At 46.9% G+C, this 22500-nt stretch overlaps 1 protein-coding gene across 4 annotated transcripts in view; it reads left to right on the forward strand.

The window, feature by feature from the left end:
- The first annotated feature begins 1984 nt into the window (after positions 1-1984).
- Positions 1985-22500, forward strand: part of LOC106572451 (cyclin-dependent kinase-like 5) — a 26013-nt gene continuing 5497 nt past the window's right edge. Inside the window, exons 1-13 of one of the 4 annotated variants that reach the window (XM_045698319.1) lie at positions 1985-2188; positions 2499-2619; positions 2789-2848; positions 4357-4447; positions 5411-5600; positions 7170-7250; positions 14074-14249; positions 15294-15543; positions 15795-15921; positions 16131-16395; positions 20041-20794; positions 21225-21335; positions 22268-22379. In XM_045698319.1, coding sequence (XP_045554275.1) covers positions 2093-2188; positions 2499-2619; positions 2789-2848; positions 4357-4447; positions 5411-5600; positions 7170-7250; positions 14074-14249; positions 15294-15543; positions 15795-15921; positions 16131-16395; positions 20041-20794; positions 21225-21335; positions 22268-22379 — 2434 coding nt within the window. In that variant the 5' untranslated portion in view covers positions 1985-2092. The remainder of the gene's footprint in view (positions 2189-2498; positions 2620-2788; positions 2849-4356; positions 4448-5410; positions 5601-7169; positions 7251-14073; positions 14250-15293; positions 15544-15794; positions 15922-16130; positions 16396-20040; positions 20795-21224; positions 21336-22267; positions 22380-22500) is intronic. The other 3 variants (XM_045698318.1, XM_045698316.1, XM_045698317.1) reach the window with 3 other exon arrangements.

Below are 22500 nucleotides of genomic sequence, written 5' to 3' on the forward strand. Positions count from 1 at the left end.
TCAGGATATGTGGATGGACCACACCTGGGTAACTTCAGGATATGTAGAGGACCACACCTGGGTAACTTCAGGATATGTGGATGGACCACACCTGGGTAACTTCAGGATATGTGGAGGGACCACACCTGGGTAACTTCAGGATATGTGGAGGGACCACACCTGGGTAACTTCAGGATATGTGGAGGGACCACTGCTTTTAAAATGATCTGAGGAGGATCCCAGATTTTGACACCCCTGAAAATACATCTATTCAGGTCCTTCCTGCTTTTTAGTGGCCTGCTGGTATGCTCCCTTGATGAGAAATCTTGCCTGAAACCTGAAGATTTGCATTAGCCCTGAGAGTTATTGTGTAGGGCCTAGGCTTTAGCTCAGCGGACTAACACTGTGTTGTGGTGCGAAGAAGACCTGGATTCGAACATAGTCACTCACAGTATTTAGGGTTACTGTCACTGGCGCCCCACCATCAGTGGGATCCACAGGAGGTTGGTGGCACATTAATTGGGGAGGACAGGCTCGTGGTAGTGGCTGGTGCTGAATCAGTTGAATGGTATCAAATACATCAAACACACAGAGGGGATGGCTGCCAATTTACAGCCTCCTAACCAACTGGGCTATTTTGTTCGTTTTTTCACATTGTTTGTAACTCATTTTGTACATAATGTTGCTGCTACCGTTTTTTTAAAGTTTAGTTTATTTTGTAAATATTTTATCAACTCTATTTCTTGAACTGCATTGTTCAAGGTCTACTACACTTGTTGTATTCAACGTTTCACTGTAAGGTCTTCTACACCTGTTGTATTCAGCGTTTCACTGTAAGGTCTACTACACCTGTTGTATTCAGCGTTTCACTGTAAGGTCTACTACACCTGTTGTATTCAGCATTTCACTGTGAGGTCTACTACACCTGTTGTATTCAGCATTTCACTGTAAGGTCTACTACACCTGTTGTATTCAGCATTTCACTGTAAGGTCTACTACACCTGTTGTATTCAGCATTTCACTGTAAGGTCTACTACACCTGTTGTATTCAGCATTTCACTGTAAGGTCTACTACACCTGTTCTATTCAGCGTTTCACTGTAAGGTCTACTACACCTGTTGTATTCAGCATTTCACTGTAAGGTCTACTACACCTGTTGTATTCAGCATTTCACTGTAAGGTCTACTACACCTGTTGTATTCAGCATTTCACTGTAAGGTCTACTACACCTGTTGTATTCAGCATTTCACTGTAAGGTCTACTACACCTGTTGTATTCAGCGTTTCACTGTAAGGTCTACTACACCTGTTGTATTCAGCATTTCACTGTAAGGTCTACTACACCTGTTGTATTCAGCATTTCACTGTAAGGTCTACTACACCTGTTGTATTCAACGTTTCACTGTAAGGTCTACTACACCTGTTGTATTCAGCATTTCACTGTAAGGTCTACTACACCTGTTGTATTCAGCATTTCACTGTAAGGTCTACTACACCTGTTGTATTCAGCGTTTCACTGTAAGGTCTACTACACCTGTTGTATTCAACGTTTCACTGTAAGGTCTACTACACCTGTTATATTCAGCATTTCACTGTAAGGTCTACTACACCTGTTGTATTCAGCATTTCACTGTAAGGTCTACTACACCTGTTGTATTCAGCATTTCACTGTAAGGTCTACTACACCTGTTATATTCAGCATTTCACTGTAAGGTCTACTACACCTGTTGTATTCAGCATTTCACTGTAAGGTCTACTACACCTGTTGTATTCAGCATTTCACTGTAAGGTCTACTACACCTGTTGTATTCAGCATTTCACTGTAAGGTCTACTACACCTGTTGTAATCAGCGTTTCACTGTAAGGTCTACTACACCTGTTGTATTCAGCGCATGTGACAAATAAAATGGATGTGTTTGATGGCGTTCCATTCGCTCCGTTCCAGCCATTATTATGAGCCATCCTCCCCTCAGCAGCCTCCACTGACGGGATCCCTCAGTGTGACACTCTGGCATACTGTTTTCCAGGAGACCAATGAGCTCGTGGCCATAAAGAAGTTTAAAGACAGTGAGGAGAATGAGGAGGTTAAAGAGACCACGCTAAGGGAGCTGAAGATGCTGCGGACGCTGAAACAGGAGAACATCGTGGAACTCAAAGAGGCTTTCAGGAGGAGAGGGAAACTCTACCTGGTCTTTGAATATGTGGAGAGGGTCAGTGAATACCTAGAGGATGAACCTTTTTAATGATAACCTTTAATAAACCAGAATAGTCTAGTCAGTAAAAATGTCCACTACTTTCTAGGGATTGCTGGGATGCGCTAATGGTTGGATGATAAATAATCATGTAATATACTTAGCTACTGTTTACGTCAGCAGTTTCACTTTTACACTTTTACAATATTGCCATAGTATCTAACTTGTTTTGAAAGGGGTTGGATTTGTGGCATATGTTATACAGAGCATTATGGGTAGTGTAGTTGTAGCTGTGATTGACAGTAGTACTGTGGATTCTGTGTTCCAGAACATGCTGGAGTTGCTGGAGGAACTGCCTAACGGAGCGCCACCTGACAAAGCGAGGAACTACATCTACCAGCTGATCAAAGCTATCCACTGGTGCCATAAGAATGAGATCGTACACAGAGGTGAGGAACTCTTACCTTTACTAAAATGAGTTCACCTTTTCCTTTAGTTCTGCTAAGATAAAGTGTTGAGTCAGAGGCAGGGCCTCCCAGCAGAGATGGTTTGGTGTGACTTTTGGTTTTGCCAAGTACCAGACGCGTGTGAAAACTGGTCTCCTCTGTTTCTCCTCAGACATCAAGCCTGAAAACCTCCTCATCAGCTCTGAGGATGTTCTCAAACTCTGTGATTTTGGTAAGTAGAAATATGTCACTTTTAGCATAGTAATTAACTCAGTACATTTGATGTATGACGAGCTCAGTCTCCCTGGTAAGCAATGGTCAGTATCTGTCCATGACTTCCTCTGTTTCTCTCTGGTCTGGTTTCCTGTAGGCTTTGAGTCAGTATCTGTCCATGACTTCCTCTGTCTCTCTCTGGTCTGGTTTCCTGTAGGCTTTGAGTCAGTATCTGTCCATGACTTCCTCTGTTTCTCTCTGGCCTGGTTTCCTGTAGACTTTGAGTCAGTATCTGTCCATGACTTCCTCTGTTTCTCTGGTCTGGTTTCCTGTAGGCTTTGAGTCAGTATCTGTCCATGACTTCCTCTGTTTCTCTCTGGCCTGGTTTCCTGTAGACTTTGAGTCAGTATCTGTCCATGACTTCCTCTGTTTCTCTGGTCTGGTTTCCTGTAGGCTTTGAGTCAGTATCTGTCCATGACTTCCTCTGTTTCTCTCTGGTCTGGTTTCCTGTAGACTTTGAGTCAGTATCTGTCCATGACTTCCTCTGTTTCTCTCTGGTCTGGTTTCCTGTAGGCTTTGAGTCAGTATCTGTCCATGACTTCCTCTGTTTCTCTGGTCTGGTTTCCTGTAGGCTTTGAGTCAGTATCTGTCCATGACTTCCTCTGTTTCTCTCTGGTCTGGTTTCCTGTAGGCTTTGAGTCAGTATCTGTCCATGACTTCCTCTGTTTCTCTCTGGTCTGGTTTCCTGTAGGCTTTGAGTCAGTATCTGTCCATGACTTCCTCTGTTTCTCTCTGGCCTGGTTTCCTGTAGGCTTTGAGTCAGTATCTGTCCATGACTTCCTCTGTTTCTCTCTGGTCTGGTTTCCTGTAGGCTTTGAGTCAGTATCTGTCCATGACTTCCTCTGTTTCTCTCTGGTCTGGTTTCCTGTAGGCTTTGAGTCAGTATCTGTCCATGACTTCCTCTGTTTCTCTCTGGCCTGGTTTCCTGTAGGCTTTGAGTCAGTATCTGTCCATGACTTCCTCTGTTTCTCTGGTCTGGTTTCCTGTAGGCTTTGAGTCAGTATCTGTCCATGACTTCCTCTGTTTCTCTCTGGTCTGGTTTCCTGTAGGCTTTGAGTCAGTATCTGTCCATGACTTCCTCTGTTTCTCTCTGGCCTGGTTTCCTGTAGGCTTTGAGTCAGTATCTGTCCATGACTTCCTCTGTTTCTCTCTGGTCTGGTTTCCTGTAGGCTTTGAGTCAGTATCTGTCCATGACTTCCTCTGTTTCTCTCTGGCCTGGTTTCCTGTAGACTTTGAGTCAGTATCTGTCCATGACTTCCTCTGTTTCTCTGGTCTGGTTTCCTGTAGGCTTTGAGTCAGTATCTGTCCATGACTTCCTCTGTTTCTCTCTGGTCTGGTTTCCTGTAGACTTTGAGTCAGTATCTGTCCATGACTTCCTCTGTCTCTCTCTGGCCTGGTTTCCTGTAGACTTTGAGTCAGTATCTGTCCATGACTTCCTCTGTTTCTCTCTGGCCTGGTTTCCTGTAGGCTTTGCCCGCAACCTGTCAGAGGGAAGTGATGCCAACTACACTGAGTATGTAGCCACTAGGTGGTACCGCTCTCCTGAGCTACTGCTGGGGTGAGTCCCACCTACTGGACCTGTGTGTGTATGGGTGTGTAAGAGGCGCTGTGTGGGGGTGTGTAAGAGGCGCTGTGTGGGGGTGTGTTTGTATTGGTGTGTGTGTGTGTGTTTGTATTGGGGTGTGTGTGTGTGTGTGTGTGTGTGTGCGTGTATGTGTTTGTATTGGTGTGTGTATTGGTGTGTGAGTGTGTGTGTGCGTGTGTGTGTTTTTGTATTGTAGTGTGTATTCTTGCGTGTGTGTTCGTATTGGTGCATGTATTGGTGTGTGTGTGTGTGTGTGCAGGTGCGTGCGTGTGTTGTGTGTGTGTGTGTGCGTGTGTGTGCAGGTGCGTGCGTGTGTTGTGTGTGTACATTGATAAGTGTCTGTTTGTCTGCATAGCTGTCAGTCCATACAGATATCCTTCTCTGAATATTTCTGTGAATATGTGTATTAGTCTGGCCTTGATAAATCCTGTTTTAATGTGTATACTACCAACTCAGTGTGGTTACTGTGTCTATCTGATCGTCTAGATAATGGAACATCATGTGGTGGGGCTCCTTCCTCTCTCACAGCAACTAAATCAACTCTTACATTTATTGACACTTGGTATTTGAATTCCGCCCACGCAAATATTTTCTCTCTTCATCACTCTTCCTCAGTCTCAGCGGCTCGCTCCTCTCTTCTCCTCTCTTCTCTCAGACAACCTCTCTCGTTCTCTCTCTCTCCTCTCTCTCTCCTCTCTCCTCTCTCTCTCTCTCTCCTTTCTGTCATTGTGTTCATCACCTTCTGCTGAACCAACATCATCATCACCATCATCATTTACCATCCATCATCATCATCACCATCATCATCACCATCATCACCATCATCATCATGTGTCCTTATTATTCTGAATGTACTCTTCTGGTTCAGTTTTACAGATGCATCACTTAAGCCGTCTCTCTCTCTCTCTCTATCCCCTCAACCCCCACCCACCCCAGGGCCCCCTATGGTAAGGCTGTAGACATGTGGTCAGTGGGTTGCATCCTGGGGGAGCTGAGTGATGGTCAGCCTCTGTTCCCAGGGGAGAGTGAGATAGATCAACTCTTTACCATCCAGAAGGTCCTGGGTCCTCTACCTGCTGAACAGATGAAGCTCTTCTACAACAACCCTCGCTTCCATGGACTACGGGTAAGGTCAACTCTGGGGTCGATCTGTTCAGCTGTTCTGTCGTCACCTCACACTCCACCTCCGCTTTCCTCTCCCATTTCTTCCTCTCTACCTATCCCACCTCTCCCTCCATCTCTCTCCTCCCCTCTCTCTCCTGTCTCTTTCCCACCTATCTGTGTGAGTCCTGGTGGCTGTCTTCCCAGTGTGGTCTGTGACTGAGTCATCATGTTATGGTGGTGTTCATCATGTTATGGTTCAGTGTTACTGTAGAACAGAGAGACAGAAACAGAGAGACAGAAACAGAGACAGAAACAGAGAGAAACAGAGAGAGAAAGACAGAGACAGAGACAAAGACAGAGACAGAGAGAAAGACAGAGTGACAGAGAGAGAGACAGAGTGACAGAGAGAGAGACAGAGAGAGATTGTCAGAGAGGCAGAGAGACAGAGTGAGTGAGTTAATGTATGTAGAAGCTGTAAGTAACTCTGGGAGAACTGTTAACTGTTAATACTGAATAATCATCAGAATAATCATTAACACTACACCTATTTCAGATATTGGTCTCTCTCTTCACACACACACACACACACAGTCTTGTACAGCTAACCTTGTGGGGACACACTAAACCTAACCCTTACCTTAACCCAAAAACCTAACCTTAACCCTAACTTTAATCCTAACCCTAGCTCCTAACCCTAACCCTTATCGTAGTTCTAACCCGAACACTAAACCCTAACCTTAACCCTAAACCCTTAGAAATAGCATTTGACCTTGTGGGGACTAACAGAATGTCCCCAGTTGGTCCAATTTTTCTTTGTTTACTATTCTTGTGGGGACTTCTGGTCCCTGCAAGAGTAGTTAAACACGTCCACACAGAGATCCACACATTCAGACAGACAGAAACATGCATGTCCACCAGCCTCCTGATGCACTCCCACACAGAGATACACACATTCAGACAGACAGAAACATGCATGTCCACCAGCCTCCTGATGCACTCCCACACAGAGATCCACACATTCAGACAGACAGAAACATGCATGTCCACCAGCCTCCTGATGCACTCCCACACAGAGATCCACACATTCAGACAGACAGAAACATGCATGTCCACCAGCCTACTGATGCACTCCCACACAGATCCACACATTCAGACAGACAGAAACATGCATGTCCACCAGTCTCCTGATGCACTCCCACACACAGATCCACACATTCAGACAGAGAGAAACATGCATGTCCACCAGCCTCCTGATGCACTCCCACACAGAGATCCACACATTCAGACAGACAGAAACATGCATGTCCACCAGCCTCCTGATGCACTCCCACACAGAGATCCACACATTCAGACAGACAGAAACATGCATTTCCACCAGCCTCCTGATGCACTCCCACACAGAGATCCATGGGAGTGGTGGTAATCATGTACCTGCTATAGTGAAAACTGTGTTAGGCCCGTTGACAGCATGTCTGGCCTCAGACACAACAGTCAGCTGGGTCTCCTGTCAACTCCAGTCAGACACATCTGAATCTCAACATAGACACTACACTCTGAAACCTCCCAGCTGTACCTGTGTGTGTGTCAACAGTTCCCCTCAGTGAACCACCCTACAACCCTGGAGCGGAGGTACCTGGCCATCCTGAGTGGCCTCATGCTGGATCTGATGAAGGTAACACACACACACACACACACACACACACACACACACACACACACACACACACACACACACACACACACACAGAGACACACAATTGGTATTGCCAGTATTAGCGCATTCTAGGTCCTCCAGGCTTAAACTAGACTAGTCCTGTTAATGGAAGGTATTCTGGGTCCAGAAGGCTTAAACTAGACTAGTCCTGTTAATGGAAGGTATTCTGGGTCCAGAAGGCTCAAACTAGACTAGTCCTGTTAATGGAAGGTATTCTGGGTCCAGAAGGCTCAAACTAGACTAGCCCTGCTAATGGAAGGTATTCTGGGTCCAGAAGGCTCAAACTAGACTAGTCCTGCTAATGGAAGGTATTCTGGGTCCAGAAGGCTCAAACTAGACTAGTCCTGCTAATGGAAGGTATTCTGGGTCCAGAAGGCTCAAACTAGACTAGTCCTGCTAATGGAAGGTATTCTGGGTCCAGCAGGCTCAAACTAGACTAGTCCTGTTAATGGAAGGTATTCTGGGTCCTCCAGGCTCAAACTAGACTAGTCCTGTTAATGGAAGGTATTCTGGGTCCAGAAGGCTCAAACTAGACTAGTCCTGTTAATGGAAGGTATTCTGGGTCCAGAAGGCTCAAACTAGACTAGTCCTGTTAATGGAAGGTATTCTGGGTCCAGAAGGCTCAAACTAGACTAGTCCTGCTAATGGAAGGTATTCTGGGTCCAGAAGGCTCAAACTAGACTAGTCCTGCTAATGGAAGGTATTCTGGGTCCAGAAGGCTCAAACTAGACTAGTCCTGCTAATGGAAGGTATTCTGGGTCCAGAAGGCTCAAACTAGACTAGTCCTGTTAATGGAAGGTATTCTGGGTCCAGCAGGCTCAAACTAGACTAGTCCTGTTAATGGAAGGTATTCTGGGTCCTCCAGGCTTAAACTAGAATAATCCTGTTAATGGAAGGTATTCTGGGTCCAGAAGGCTCAAACTAGACTAGTCCTGCTAATGGAAGGTATTCTGGGTCCAGAAGGCTCAAACTAGACTAGTCCTGTTAATGGAAGGTATTATGGGTCCTCCAGGCTCAAACTAGACTAGTCCTGTTAATGGAAGGTATTCTGGGTCCAGAAGGCTCAAACTAGACTAGTCCTGTTAATGGAAGGTATTCTGGGTCCAGAAGGCTCAAACTAGACTAGTCCTGTTAATGGAAGGTATTCTGGGTCCTCCAGGCTCAAACTAGACTAGTCCTGTTAATGGAAGGTATTCTGGGTCCAGAAGGCTCAAACTAGACTAGTCCTGTTAATGGAAGGTATTCTGGGTCCAGAAGGCTCAAACTAGACTAGTCCTGCTAATGGAAGGTATTCTGGGTCCAGAAGGCTCAAACTAGACTAGTCCTGTTAATGGAAGGTATTCTGGGTCTTCCAGGCTCAAACTAGACTAGTCCTGTTAATGGAAGGTATTCTGGGTCCTCCAGGCTCAAACTAGACTAGTCCTGTTAATGGAAGGTATTCTGGGTCCAGAAGGCTCAAACTAGACTAGTCCTGTTAATGGAAGGTATTCTGGGTCCAGAAGGCTCAAACTAGACTAGTCCTGTTAATGGAAGGTATTCTGGGTCCAGAAGGCTCAAACTAGACTAGTCCTGTTAATGGAAGGTATTCTGGGTCCAGAAGGCTCAAATTAGACTAGTCCTGTTAATGGAAGGTATTCTGGGTCCAGAAGGCTCAAACTAGACTAGTCCTGTTAATGGAAGGTATTCTGGGTCCTCCAGGCTCAAACTAGACTAGTCCTGTTAATGGAAGGTATTCTGGGTCCTCCAGGCTCAAACTAGACTAGTCCTGTTAATGGAAGGTATTCTGGGTCCAGAAGGCTCAAACTAGACTAGTCCTGTTAATGGAAGGTATTCTGGGTCCAGAAGGCTCAAACTAGACTAGTCCTGCTAATGGAAGGTATTCTGGGTCCAGAAGGCTCAAACTAGACTAGTCCTGCTAATGGAAGGTATTCTGGGTCCAGAAGGCTCAAACTAGACTAGTCCTGTTAATGGAAGGTATTCTGGGTCCAGCAGGCTCAAACTAGACTAGTCCTGTTAATGGAAGGTATTCTGGGTCCTCCAGGCTTAAACTAGACTAATCCTGTTAATGGAAGGTATTCTGGGTCCAGAAGGCTCAAACTAGACTAGTCCTGCTAATGGAAGGTATTCTGGGTCCAGAAGGCTCAAACTAGACTAGTCCTGTTAATGGAAGGTATTCTGGGTCCTCCAGGCTCAAACTAGACTAGTCCTGTTAATGGAAGGTATTCTGGGTCCAGAAGGCTCAAACTAGACTAGTCCTGTTAATGGAAGGTATTCTGGGTCCAGAAGGCTCAAACTAGACTAGTCCTGTTAATGGAAGGTATTCTGGGTCCTCCAGGCTTAAACTAGACTAATCCTGTTAATGGAAGGTATTCTGGGTCCAGAAGGCTCAAACTAGACTAGTCCTGCTAATGGAAGAAATTCTGGGTCCAGAAGGCTCAAACTAGACTAGTCCTGTTAATGGAAGGTATTCTGGGTCCTCCAGGCTCAAACTAGACTAGTCCTGTTAATGGAAGGTATTCTGGGTCCAGAAGGCTCAAACTAGACTAGTCCTGTTAATGGAAGGTATTCTGGGTCCAGAAGGCTCAAACTAGACTAGTCCTGCTAATGGAAGGTATTCTGGGTCCAGAAGGCTCAAACTAGACTAGTCCTGTTAATGGAAGGTATTCTGGGTCCAGAAGGCTCAAACTAGACTAGTCCTGTTAATGGAAGGTATTCTGGGTCCAGAAGGCTCAAACTGGACTAGTCCTGCTAATGGAAGGTATTCTGGATCCTGCAGGCTCAAACTAGACTAGTCTTGCTAGCTAATGTATGTCTATGACTAAAGCTGTGGGTCAGTCAGTACTCTGCTGTTAGCTAGGCTTACAGTACATCACACTTTCCTCAGGAGATGAATGGTGTGATAACCCTCCCACCCATCTCTCTGTCTCTGGATCGACATGGTGAAAAGCCAACAGTCTTGTTTTTATTATGGGCTGAGTCTCTGGCATTTCTATTTTGCGCGTGATAATGAATTCACAAATGTAACCAACAAATGTAGAGCTCTGCGTTAAGAATGCTGTAGCTCAGTTAGTTGAGCAAGACGCTTGCAACACCAGGGTTGTGTCATCAGCAAACTTAATGATGGTGTTGGAGTCGTGCCTGGCCGTGCAGTCATGAGTGAACAGGGAGTACAGGAGGGGACTGAGCACGCACCCCTGAGGGGCCCCTGTGTTGAGGATCAGCGTGGCGGATGTGTTTTTACCTGCCCTTACCACCTGGGGGTGGCCCGTCAGGAAGTCCAGGATCCAGTTGCAGAGGGAGGTGTTTAGTCCCAGGGTCTTTAGCTTAGTGATGAGCTTTGAGGGCACGATGGTGTTGAACGCTGAGCTGTAGTCAATGAATAGCATTCTCACATACTGTAGGTGTTCCTTTTGTCCAGGTGGGAAAGGGCAGTGTGGAGTGCAATAGAGATTGCATCATCTGTGGATCTGTTAGGGCGGTATGCAAATTGGAGTGGGTCTAGGGTTTCTGGGATAATGGTGTTGATGTGAGCCATGACCAGCCTTTCAAAGCACTTCATGGCTACAGACAGGTTACCTTAGTGTTCTTGGACACAGGGTCTATGGTGGTCTGCTTAAAACATGTTGGTATTACAGACTCGGGCAGGGAGAGGTTGAAAATGTCAGTGAGACACTTGCCAGTTGGTCAGCGTATGCTTGTAGTACACGTCCTGGTAATCCGTCTGGCCCTGCGGCCTTGTGAATGTTGACCTGTTTAAAGGTCTTACATCGGCTGCGGAGAGAGTGATCACACAGTCTTCCAGAACAGCTGGTCTCTCAACCAGCTTCATGAGTTAGTCACCTGGAATGCTTTCCCAATAGTCTTGAAAGAGTTCCCACATATGCTGAGCACTTGTTGGCTGCTTTTCCTTCATTCTGCGGTCCAACACATCCCAAACCATCTCAATTGGGTTGAGGTCGGGTGATTGTGGAGGCCAGGTCATCTGATGCAGCACTCCATCAGTCTCCTTCTTGGTCAAATAGCCCTTACACAGCCTGGAGGTGTGTTTTGGGTCATTGTCCTGTTTAAAAAACTACTGATGGTCCCACTAAACGCAAACCAGATGGGATGGCGTATCACTGCAGAATGATGTGGTAGCCATGCTGATTAAGTGTGCCTTGAATTCTAAATAAATCAATGACAGTGTCACCAGCAAAGCACCCCCACACCATCACACCTCCTCCTCCATGCTTCATGGTGGGAGCCACACATGCGGAGATCATCTGTTCACCTACTCTGCTTCTCACAAAGACACAGCGGTTGGAACCAAAAATATCCAATTTGGACTCATCAGACCAAAGGACAGATTTACACCATTGCTCATGTTTCTTGGCCCAAGCAAGTCTCTTCTTCTTATTGGTGTCCTTTAGAAGTGGTCTCTGAACAGTTGATGTTGAGATGTGTCTGTTACTTGAACTCTGTGAAGCATTTATTTGGACTGCAATTTGAGGTGCAGTTAATTGCCGATTTCTGAGGCTGGTCACTCTAACTAACTTATCCTCTGCAGCAGAGGTAACTCTGGGTCTTCCTTTCCTGTGGCGGTCCTCATGAGAGCCAGTTTTGTCAAGCGATTGATGGTTTTTGAGACTGCGCTTGAAGAAACTTTAAAAAGTTATTTAAATTTTCTAGATTGACCGACCTTCATGTCTTAAAGTTATGATGGACTGTCGTTTCTCTTTGCTTATTTGAGCTGTTCTTGCCATAATATGGACTTGGTATTTTACCAAATAGTGCTATCTTCTGTATACCACCCCTACCTTGTCACAACACAACTGATTGGCACAAACGCATTAAGGAAAGAAATTCCACAAATTAACTTTTATCAAGGCACACCTGTTAATTGAGATGCATTCCAGGTGACTACCTCATGAAGCTGGTTGAGAGAATGCCAAGAGTGTGCAAAACTGTCATCGACGCAAAGGGTGGCAACTTTGAAGAATCTCAAAAATAAAATGTATTTGGATTTGTTTAAACCTTTTTTGGTTACTACACGATTCAATATGTGTTATTTCATAGATTTGATGTCTTCACAATTATTCTACAATGTAGAAAATAGTAAAAATACAGAAAAACCCTTGAATGAGTAGCTGGTACCGTTTGACTGGTACCGTATATATATATATACAGTGAGGGAAAAAAGTATTTGATCCCCTGCTGATTTTGTACATTTGCCCACTGACAAAGAAATGATCAGTCTATAGTTTTAATGGTAGGTTTATTTGAACATTGAGAGACAGAATAACAACAAAACAATCCAGAAAAACACATGTCAAAAATGTTATAAAATGATTTGCATTTTAATGAGGGAAATAAGTATTTGACCCCCTCTCAATCAGAAAGATTTCTGGCTCCCAGGTGTCTTTTATACAGGTAATGAGCTGAGATTAGGAGCTCCTAATCTCAGCTTGTTACCTGTGTAAAAGACACCTGTCCACAGAAGCAATCAATCAATCAGATTCCAAACTCTCCACCATGGCCAAGACCAAAGAGCTCTCCAAGGATGTCAGAGACAAGATTGTAGACCTACACAAGGCTGGAATGGGCTACAAGACCATCGCCAAGCAGCTTGGTGAGAAGGTGACAACAGTTGGTGTGATTATTCGCAAATGGAAGAAAACACAAAAGAACTGTCAATCTCCCTCGGCCTGGGGCTCCATGCAAGATCTCACCTCGTGGAGTTGCAATGATCATGAGAACGGTGAGGAATCAGCCTAGAACTACACGGGAGGATCTTGTCAATGATCTCAAGGCAGCTGGGACCATAGTCACCAAGAAAACAATTGGTAACATACTACGCCGTGAAGGACTGAAATCCTGCAGCGCCAGCAAGGTCCCCCTGCTCAAGAAAGCACATATATATGCCCGTCTGAAGTTTGCCAATGAACATCTGAATGATTCAGAGGACAACTGGGTGAAAGTGGTCAGATGAGACCAAAATGGAGCTCTTTGGCATCAACTCAACTCGCCGTGTTTGGAGGAGGAGGAATGCTGCCTATGACCCCAAGAACACCATCCCCACTGTCAAACATGGAGGTGGAAACATTATGCTTTGGGGGTGTTTTTCTGCTAAGGGGACAGGACAACTTCACCGCATCAAAGGGACGATGGACGGGGCCATGTACCGTCAAATCTTGGGTGACAACCACCTTCCCTCAGCCAGGGCATTGAAAATGGGTCGTGGATGGGTATTCCAGCATGACAATGACCCAAAACACACGGCCAAGGCAACAAAGGAGTGGCTCAAGAAGAAGCACATGAAGGTCCTTGAGTGGCCTAGCCAGTCTCCAGACCTTAATCCCATAGAAAATCTGTGGAGGGAGCTGAAGGTTCGAGTTGCCAAACATCAGCCTCGAAACTTTAATGACTTGGAGAAGATCTGCAAAAACGTCTGACCTCTGTGATTGCCAACAAGGGTTTTGCCACCAAGTACAAAGTCATGTTTTGCAGAAGGGTAAAATACTTATTTCCCTCATTAAAATGCAAATCAATTTATAACATTTTTGACATGCGTTTTTCTGGATTTTTTTGTTGTTATTCTGTATCTCACTTCAAATAAACCTACCATTAAAATGATAGACTGATCATTTCTTTGTCAGTGGGCAAACGTACAAAATCAGCAGGGGATCAAATACTTTTTCCCTCACTGAATATATATGGATAGTTTTGTGATTGACCTTTTTTATTGTCAAACTGTAATAAAGAACTGTGTCCTAAACCTCTGGTCTGTCTCCTCCCTCTGTAGAACCTGTTGTTGCTGGTCCCTTCTGACCGCTACCTGACAGAACAGAGTCTGAACCACCCAGCCTTCCAGCCCCTCCGCCTCCTGGAGCAGCCCGCCCCAGCACCACCCTCCCCTAACCCCCCACGCTCCTCCAAGAGGAAGCCCCACATCCACATGGAGAACACTGTGCCCACCAGGTCAGCACTGTAGGGGGTTGTTGGTGTTGATGTTGTTGTTGTTATTGTTGTCAGAACCCCGTGGCCACCAGGTCAGCACGGCACTGGACACCACAAGGGGTCTGGTTAGCTTCTAGATACTGAATAGGGTCTGGTTTGGTTCTGGATACTGAATGGGGTCTGGTTAGCTTCTAGATTCTGAATAGGGTTTGGTTGGGTTCTGGATACTGCATGGGGTCTGGTTAGGTTCTGGATACTGAATGGGGTCTGGTTAGGTTCTGGATACTGAATGGGGTCTGGTTAGGTTCTGGATACTGAATGGGGTCTGGTTAGGTTCTGGATACTGCATGGGGTCTGGTTGGGTTCTGGATACTGCATGGGGTCTGGTTGGGTTCTGGATACTGCATGGGGTCTGGTTGGGTTCTGGATACTGCATGGGGTCTGGTTAGGTTCTGGATACTGAATGGGGTCTGGTTAGGTTCTGGATACTGCATGGGGTCTGGTTGGGTTCTGGATACTGCATGGGGTCTGGTTAGGTTCTGGATACTGAATGGGGTCTGGTTAGGTTCTGGATACTGCATGGGGTCTGGTTGGGTTCTGGATACTGCATGGGGTCTGGTTGAGTTCTGGATACTGCATGGGGTCTGGTTGGGTTCTGGATACTGCATGGGGTCTGGTTAGGTTCTGGATACTGAATGGGGTCTGGTTAGGTTCTGGATACTGAATGGGGTCTGGTTAGGTTCTGGATACTGCATGGGGTCTGGTTGGGTTCTGGATACTGCATGGGGTCTGGTTAGGTTCTGGATACTGCATGGGGTCTGGTTGGGTTCTGGATACTGCATGGGGTCTGGTTAGGTTCTGGATACTGCATGGGGTCTGGTTAGGTTCTGGATACTGCATAGTTTCACATCTGGCTATGTTGTTCTAGCACAGATAAAATAAGCTACTTAGATCTATGGATTACCTATACCTGTACCTTACCTCTCAATATCGCTCAATCTCAATATCTTTCCATCTTAATACCTCTCTCTCTCTCTCTCTCTCTCTCCCCCTCCCTCCATACAGAAGCCACGGCAGTAAGAGCTCGGGTCACCGTCACTCTAACAGTAAGGAATGTTCCAGCCTACCTCGCCATGGTGACCTTCACCTAGGCAACGACAGCTTCCTGAACGGCAACAAGCCTGTGTCGTCCAGCCTGAGCCCCACCCTCCACCCCAAGGCTTACATGACCCAGACCCTCAACCGCTCCATCCCCTGTAGTAAGGACTTGGTCAACAACAACATGCCACACCTGCTCAGCCCCAAGGACACCAAGGTAAACAACGTCAGGACCTCTACTTTCATTGACTTATTCAGCTCCTTATGGAGCAAACTACACTTGTTTACATAAATTGTATTAATTTAGTTTGTTTCTCCAACTGTCTATGGTCTTGACCTGTGTTCATTCTTGACATGTATTTTCATATAAATGCACAAGGCTGAAAACAACATTTTCCCGTGGTTGGGGACAATAAAGTCATTATCTTGCCTTATTTTATCTTCTCTTGTCTTCTCTTTATTTTAAAGGGCACGACACAGTTTGACTTCAACCTGGTTGGTGTTGGGCCCCCAGGGGCCAAGGCTCCTGACCAGCAGGGCCCTGGAGCCATGTATGTGAAGTCCACCTCTCGCTCTCAGCAGCAGCAACAGCAAGGTCCGGGGTCACCCTACTGAAACATTCACATAAGATTAATACATACCACTTCCTTAATACTTAAAATGAAAAATGCTCTAGACTAGAATCCTGTCCAGGGGGTATACTGGAACATAAAGCTGCCTTACGGCCCTGTGGGCCGTTCTGTCTCAGGCAAGACTACTTATAAATGCATTGCCAGCCCATTTTTTACATTTGAACATTTCCAGTAGGGCAGGGACGACACTCTTCCTTTCTGGAGGGCAAGACCAATACCATGGAGAAACAACATGGCCGCCATGGTGGACACAACATAGACTCCACCCACAGCTCCTCCAAGAGTTCCAGCTCCTACCTGAGCCTGTCCAAAAGCCACAGCGCCCTGAGCAACAATGCCAAGTCTGTGGGTGGTAACCTTGGAGATGGGGTGAGGGGCATGCACCCCGACGACCCTACGGCAACCCCTGGAATCTCCGCCCGCTTCTTCCCTGCCAGGTAACATAGAGAGCTGTCGGGATGGTTAACCTATAGAGAGAGAGAGAGATGTCAGGAAATGGTTAACTTAGAGAGAGAGCTGTCAGGAAATGGTTAACCTAGAGAGAGAGTGAGCTGTCAGGAAATGGTTCAACTAGAGAGAGAGCTGACAGGAAATGGTAAACCTAGACAGAGAGAGCTGTCAGGAAATGGATAACCTAGAGAGAGAGAGAGCTGTAAGGGTATGGTTAACCTAGAGAGAGAGCTGACAGGAAATGGTAAACCTAGACAGAGAGAGCTGTCAGGAAATGGATAACCTAGAGAGAGAGAGAGCTGTAAGGGAATGGTTAACCTAGAGAGAGAGCTGACAGGAAATGGTAAACCTAGACAGAGAGAGCTGTCAGGAAATGGATAACCTAGAGAGAGAGAGAGCTGTAATGGTATGGTTAACCTAGAGAGAGAGAGCTGTTAGGGAATGGTTAACCTAGAGAGAGAGAGAGAGCTGTCAGGGAACGGTTAACCTAGAGCGAAAGAGAGCTGTCAGAGAATGGTTAACCTAGAGAGAGAGAGCTGTCAGGGAATGGTTAACCTAGAGAGAGAGAGCTGTCAGGGAATGGTTAACCTAGAGAGAGAGAGCTGTCAGGGAATGGTTAACCTAGAGGGAGAGGTAGGGCGCTGTCAGGGAATGGTTAACCTAGAGAGAGAGAGCTGTCAGGGAATGGTTAACCTAGAGAGAGAGGTAGGGAGCTGTCAGGGAATGGTTAACCTAGAGGGAGAGGTAGGGAGCTGTCAGGGAATGGTTAACCTAGAGAGAGAGAGCTGTCAGGGAATGGTTAACCTAGAGAGAGAGAGCTGTCAGGGAATGGTTAACCGAGAGAGAGAGAGCTGTCAGGGAATGGTTAACCTAGAGAGAGAGAGCTGTCAGGGAATGGTTAACCTAGAGAGAGAGCTGTCAGGGAATGGTTAACCTAGAGGGAGAGGTAGGGAGCTGTCAGGGAATGGTTAACCTAGAGAGAGAGAGCTGTCAGGGAATGGTTAACCTAGAGAGAGAGCTGTCAGGGAATGGTTAACCTAGAGAGAGAGAGCTGTCAGGGAATGGTTAACCTAGAGAGAGAGAGCTGTCAGGGAATGGTTAACCTAGAGAGAGAGAGCTGTCAGGGAATGGTTAACCTAGAGAGAGAGAGAGCTGTCAGGGAATGGTGAACCTAGAGAGAGAGAGCTGTCAGGGAATGGTTAACCTAGAGAGAGAGAGAGCTGTCAGGGAATGGTTAACCTAGAGAGAGAGAGCTGTCAGGGAATGGTTAACCTAGAGAGAGAGAGCTGTCAGGGAATGGTTAACCTAGAGTGAGAGGTAGGGAGCTGTCAGGGAATGGTTAACCTAGAGAGAGAGAGCTGTCAGGGAATGGTTAACCTAGAGAGAGAGAGCTGTCAGGGAATGGTTAACCTAGAGAGAGAGCTGTCAGGGAATGGTGAACCTAGAGAGAGAGAGCTGTCAGGGAATGGTTAACCTAGAGAGAGAGAGAGCTGTCAGGGAATGGTTAACCTAGAGAGAGAGAGCTGTCAGGGAATGGTTAACCTAGAGAGAGAGCTGTCAGGGAATGGTTAACCTAGAGAGAGAGCTGTCAGGGAATGGTTAACCTAGAGAGAGGTAGGGAGCTGTCAGGGAATGGTTAACCTAGAGAAAGAAGTAGGGAGCTGTCAGGGAATGGTTAACCTAGAGAGAGAGAGCTGTCAGGGAATGGTTAACCTAGAGAGAGAGCTGTCAGGGAATGGTTAACCTAGAGAGAGAGGTAGGGAGCTGTCAGGGAATGGTTAACCTAGAGAGAGAGAGCTGTCAGGGAATGGTTAACCTAGAGAGAGAGAGCTGTCAGGGAATGGTTAACCTAGAGGGAGAGGTAGGGAGCTGTCAGGGAATGGTTAACCTAGAGAGAGAGAGCTGTCAGGGAATGGTTAACCTAGAGAGAGAGGTAGGGAGCTGTCAGGGAATGGTTAACCTAGAGGGAGAGGTAGGGAGCTGTCAGGGAATGGTTAACCGAGAGAGAGAGAGCTGTCAGGGAATGGTTAACCTAGAGAGAGAGAGCTGTCAGGGAATGGTTAACCTAGAGAGAGAGCTGTCAGGGAATGGTTAACCTAGAGAGAGAGAGCTGTCAGGGAATGGTTAACCTAGAGAGAGAGCTGTCAGGGAATGGTTAACCTAGAGAGAGAGAGCTGTCAGGGAATGGTTAACCTAGAGAGAGAGAGCTGTCAGGGAATGGTTAACCTAGAGAGAGAGCTGTCAGGGAATGGTTAACCTAGAGAGAGAGAGCTGTCAGGGAATGGTTAACCTAGAGAGACAGCTGTCAGGGAATGGTTAACCTAGAGAGAGAGAGCTGTCAGGGAATGGTTAACCTAGAGAGAGAGAGCTCTCAGGGAATGGTTAACCTAGAGAGAGAGAGAGCTGTCAGGGAATGGTTAACCTAGAGAGAGAGAGAGCTGTCAGGGAATGGTGAACCTAGAGAGAGAGAGCTGTCAGGGAATGGTTAACCTAGAGAGAGAGAGCTGTCAGGGAATGGTTAACCTAGAGTGAGAGGTAGGGAGCTGTCAGGGAATGGTTAACCTAGAGAGAGAGAGCTGTCAGGGAATGGTTAACCTAGAGAGAGAGAGCTGTCAGGGAATGGTTAACCTAGAGAGAGAGGTAGGGAGCTGTCAGGGAATGGTTAACCTAGAGAGAGAGAGCTGTCAGGGAATGGTTAACCTAGAGAGAGAGCTGTCAGGGAATGGTTAACCTAGAGGGAGAGGTAGGGAGCTGTCAGGGAATGGTTAACCTAGAGAGAGAGAGCTGTCAGGGAATGGTTAACCTAGAGAGAGAGAGCTGTCAGGGAAAGGTTAACCTAGAGAGAGAGCTGTCAGGGAATGGTTAAACTAGAGAGAGATGTAGGGAGCTGTCAGGGAATGGTTAACCTAGAGAGAGAGAGCTGTCAGGGAATGGTTAACCTAGAGAGAGAGAGCTGTCAGGGAATGGTTAACCTAGAGAGAGAGGTAGGGAGCTGTCAGGGAATGGTTAACCTAGAGAGAGAGAGCTGTCAGGGAATGGTTAACCTAGAGAGAGAGAGCTGTCAGGGAATGGTTAACCTAGAGAGAGAGAGCTGTCAGGGGATGGTTAACCTAGAGAGAGAGAGCTGTCAGGGAATGGTTAACCTAGAGAGAGAGAGCTGTCAGGGAATGGTTAACCTAGAGAGAGAGAGCTGTCAGGGAATGGTTAACCTAGAGAGAGAGAGCTCTCAGGGAATGGTTAACCTAGAGAGAGAGAGCTGTCAGGGAATGGTTAACCTAGAGAGAGAGGTAGGGAGCTGTCAGGGAATGGTTAACCTAGAGAGAGAGAGCTGTCAGGGAATGGTTAACCTAGAGAGAGAGAGCTGTCAGGGAATGGTTAACCTAGAGAGAGAGGTAGGGAGCTGTCAGGGAATGGTTAATGAATGTATCTTAGTCTCCAACATTGAAGGGCATGCTAGCTTATTGATTTTGTGTAGTCTTGGTGATGGTGTGTATTTGGAAATGTGTAGTCTCCTGAGGCCAGATCTGAACATTGTATTCTTGTTGAGAATTAGAGTTTTATTTAGGTCTGATGGCTAGTAAATATGTGTGTTGTTGTACTCATGGTTGAGGTCAGTCTATATGTTATTTCAGCTGCCTGGACCTGAACCTCAATGCCCCACCTGGAAGTCCCCAGGTCCCCCGCCACAGCGAACGCCACTCTTCTGGCCACGCCCCACCTGGAAGTCCCCAGGTCCCCCGCCACAGCGAACGCCACTCTTCTGGCCACGCCCCACCTGGAAGTCCCCAGGCCCCCCGCCACAGCGAACGCCACTCTTCTGGCCACGTCCCACCTGGAAGTCCCCAGGCCCCCCGCCACAGCGAACGCCACTCTTCTGGTCACACATCCAGCCACACCGGCCACTCCTCCGGCCACAGCCCCTCGTCCCGCGGCAACAACCCCCGCCTGGAGAGCTCCACCCTGGACTCATCCTGCCGACGCGCCTCCTCTTCCAGACACAAAGCTCCAGAGGAGGCCTTGGCCCCGGGCCCGGAGCTTCTTGACCCAGGAGGAGAAGGGGATGTTGGGGGGAACCACGGAGCTCACACCCTGGCCTCCCCCCATGAGTCCTACCCCTACGGCCTGGGCTACACCAGTCCCTTCTCTTCTCAGCAGAGGCCTCACCGCCACTCCATGTACGTGAGGAGGAGTGAGCGCCACAGGTCCCACGGAGGTGGGGGTGGAGGGGGTAGTGAGGGGGGCTTAATGGTGGGCCAGGGGTTGCCCACCAGGGCTAGCAGTCTGCAGATGCTCTCCCCCCAGCTTCAGCACCGCACCCTCACCAGACACCCCGTAGGACACTCTGTGGGATCGTCCAGAGAGGACTGCACTGAAGACACAACCAGGGTCAGTGTCAATAATTGACTGACAGCAGTGTGTGTATGTGTGTGTGTGTGGGTGTGCATATGTGTGTCTGTGTATCTCTCTTTGAGGCAGAATCATAGCTACAGTATCTGGCCTAACTCTCATTATTGCTAATGTACTGTCTCTCTCCTGATCTCTCTTTCATACACACAGACACACACACACACACACACACACACACACACACACACACACACACACACACACACACACACACACACACACACACACACACACACATACTGCTACTTCGTACTGTCTGCCTCACATGCTACATCTGTCTGTCTGTCTGTCTGTCTGTCTGTCTGTCTGTCTGTCTGTCTGTCTGTCTGTCTGTCTGTCTGTCTGTCTGTCTGTCTGTCTGTCTGTCTGTCTGTCTGTCTGTCTGTCTGTCTGTCTGTCTGGTCTACAGAGTGAGCCGTCTTCTAAAGAGGTGGTGACCTCTCACCCTCGACCCCAGATTAAAGACTCCACGCGGGACAACCCGGCCTCCTTTCACTCACAACGCCCTGCTAAGAACGAGGTCCATAGCTTTTTCTGTTGTTCATCACAGGCTGATTTCACCACTTACTGTCTGGTTTCTGAATGCTTCTAGGACTGTTTTATCAGCAGTATGTCTATCACTGAGCTGCTAAACGTGGCGGCACCGAACTGAATGGGTTTAATGGCAATTATAAACTGTGTGGTTCCAGCCCTGAATGCTGATTGGCTGACAGCCGTGGTATATCAGACCGTATACCACGGGTATGACAAAACATTTATTTTTACTGCTCTAATTATGTTGATAACCAGTTTATAATAGCAATAAGGCACCTCTGGGGTTTGTGGTATATGGCCAATATACCTCGGCTAAGAGCTGTATCCAGGCACCCTGTGATGTGTTGTGCTTAAGAACAGCCCTTAGCTGTTGTATATTGTCCACATACCACACCTCCTCGGGCCTTATTGCTTAATTATACTATGATAAGGATGTAGGAGTGCGATATCATCTTTGGGAAAATGACAAGGGAAGACAGGGTGTGAAACACTATGATAAGGATGTAGGAGTGAGATATCAGGGTGTGAAACACTATGATAAGGATGTAGGAATGAGATATCAGAGTGTGAAACACTATGATAAGGATGTAGGAGTGAGATATCAGGGTGTGAAACACTATGATAAGGATGTAGGAGTGAGATATCAGGGTGTGAAACACTATGATAAGGATGTGAAACACTATGATAAGGATGTAGGAGTGAGATATCAGGGTGTGAAACACTATGATAAGGATGTAGGAGTGAGATATCAGGGTGTGAAACACTATGATAAGGATGTAGGAGTGAGATATCAGGGTGTGAAAGGAGTTCATGTTACGTCTTGCTACAGCATTATGATAATGGGTTCAATAAGCGTGACTCAACATAGTCTTTTCTCTGTGTTCTGTTCAACTCTGCTTTGTTTGTGATGTACTGTAGGTACCAGTGGGGATGTACCATGAGCCCCACCCCGAGGACCCAGTCTCCTCCAAGGAGAACCGCATGATCTTCAGTGACTCCATGCCCAGACGGGTAGGAAGCTTCTACAGAGGTACGTGCACTATGAGAGAGAGAGAGAGAGAGAGCGAAAGAGAGAGAGAGAGAGAGAGAGAGAGAGATGTAGAGAGAGAGAGAGAGAGTTACCAAGAGAGCTAGAGAGAAAGAGAAGGATG

This window comes from Salmo salar, chromosome ssa16, assembly GCF_905237065.1.
Source record: "Salmo salar chromosome ssa16, Ssal_v3.1, whole genome shotgun sequence".
In the NCBI taxonomy this organism is placed as follows: domain Eukaryota; kingdom Metazoa; phylum Chordata; class Actinopteri; order Salmoniformes; family Salmonidae; genus Salmo; species Salmo salar.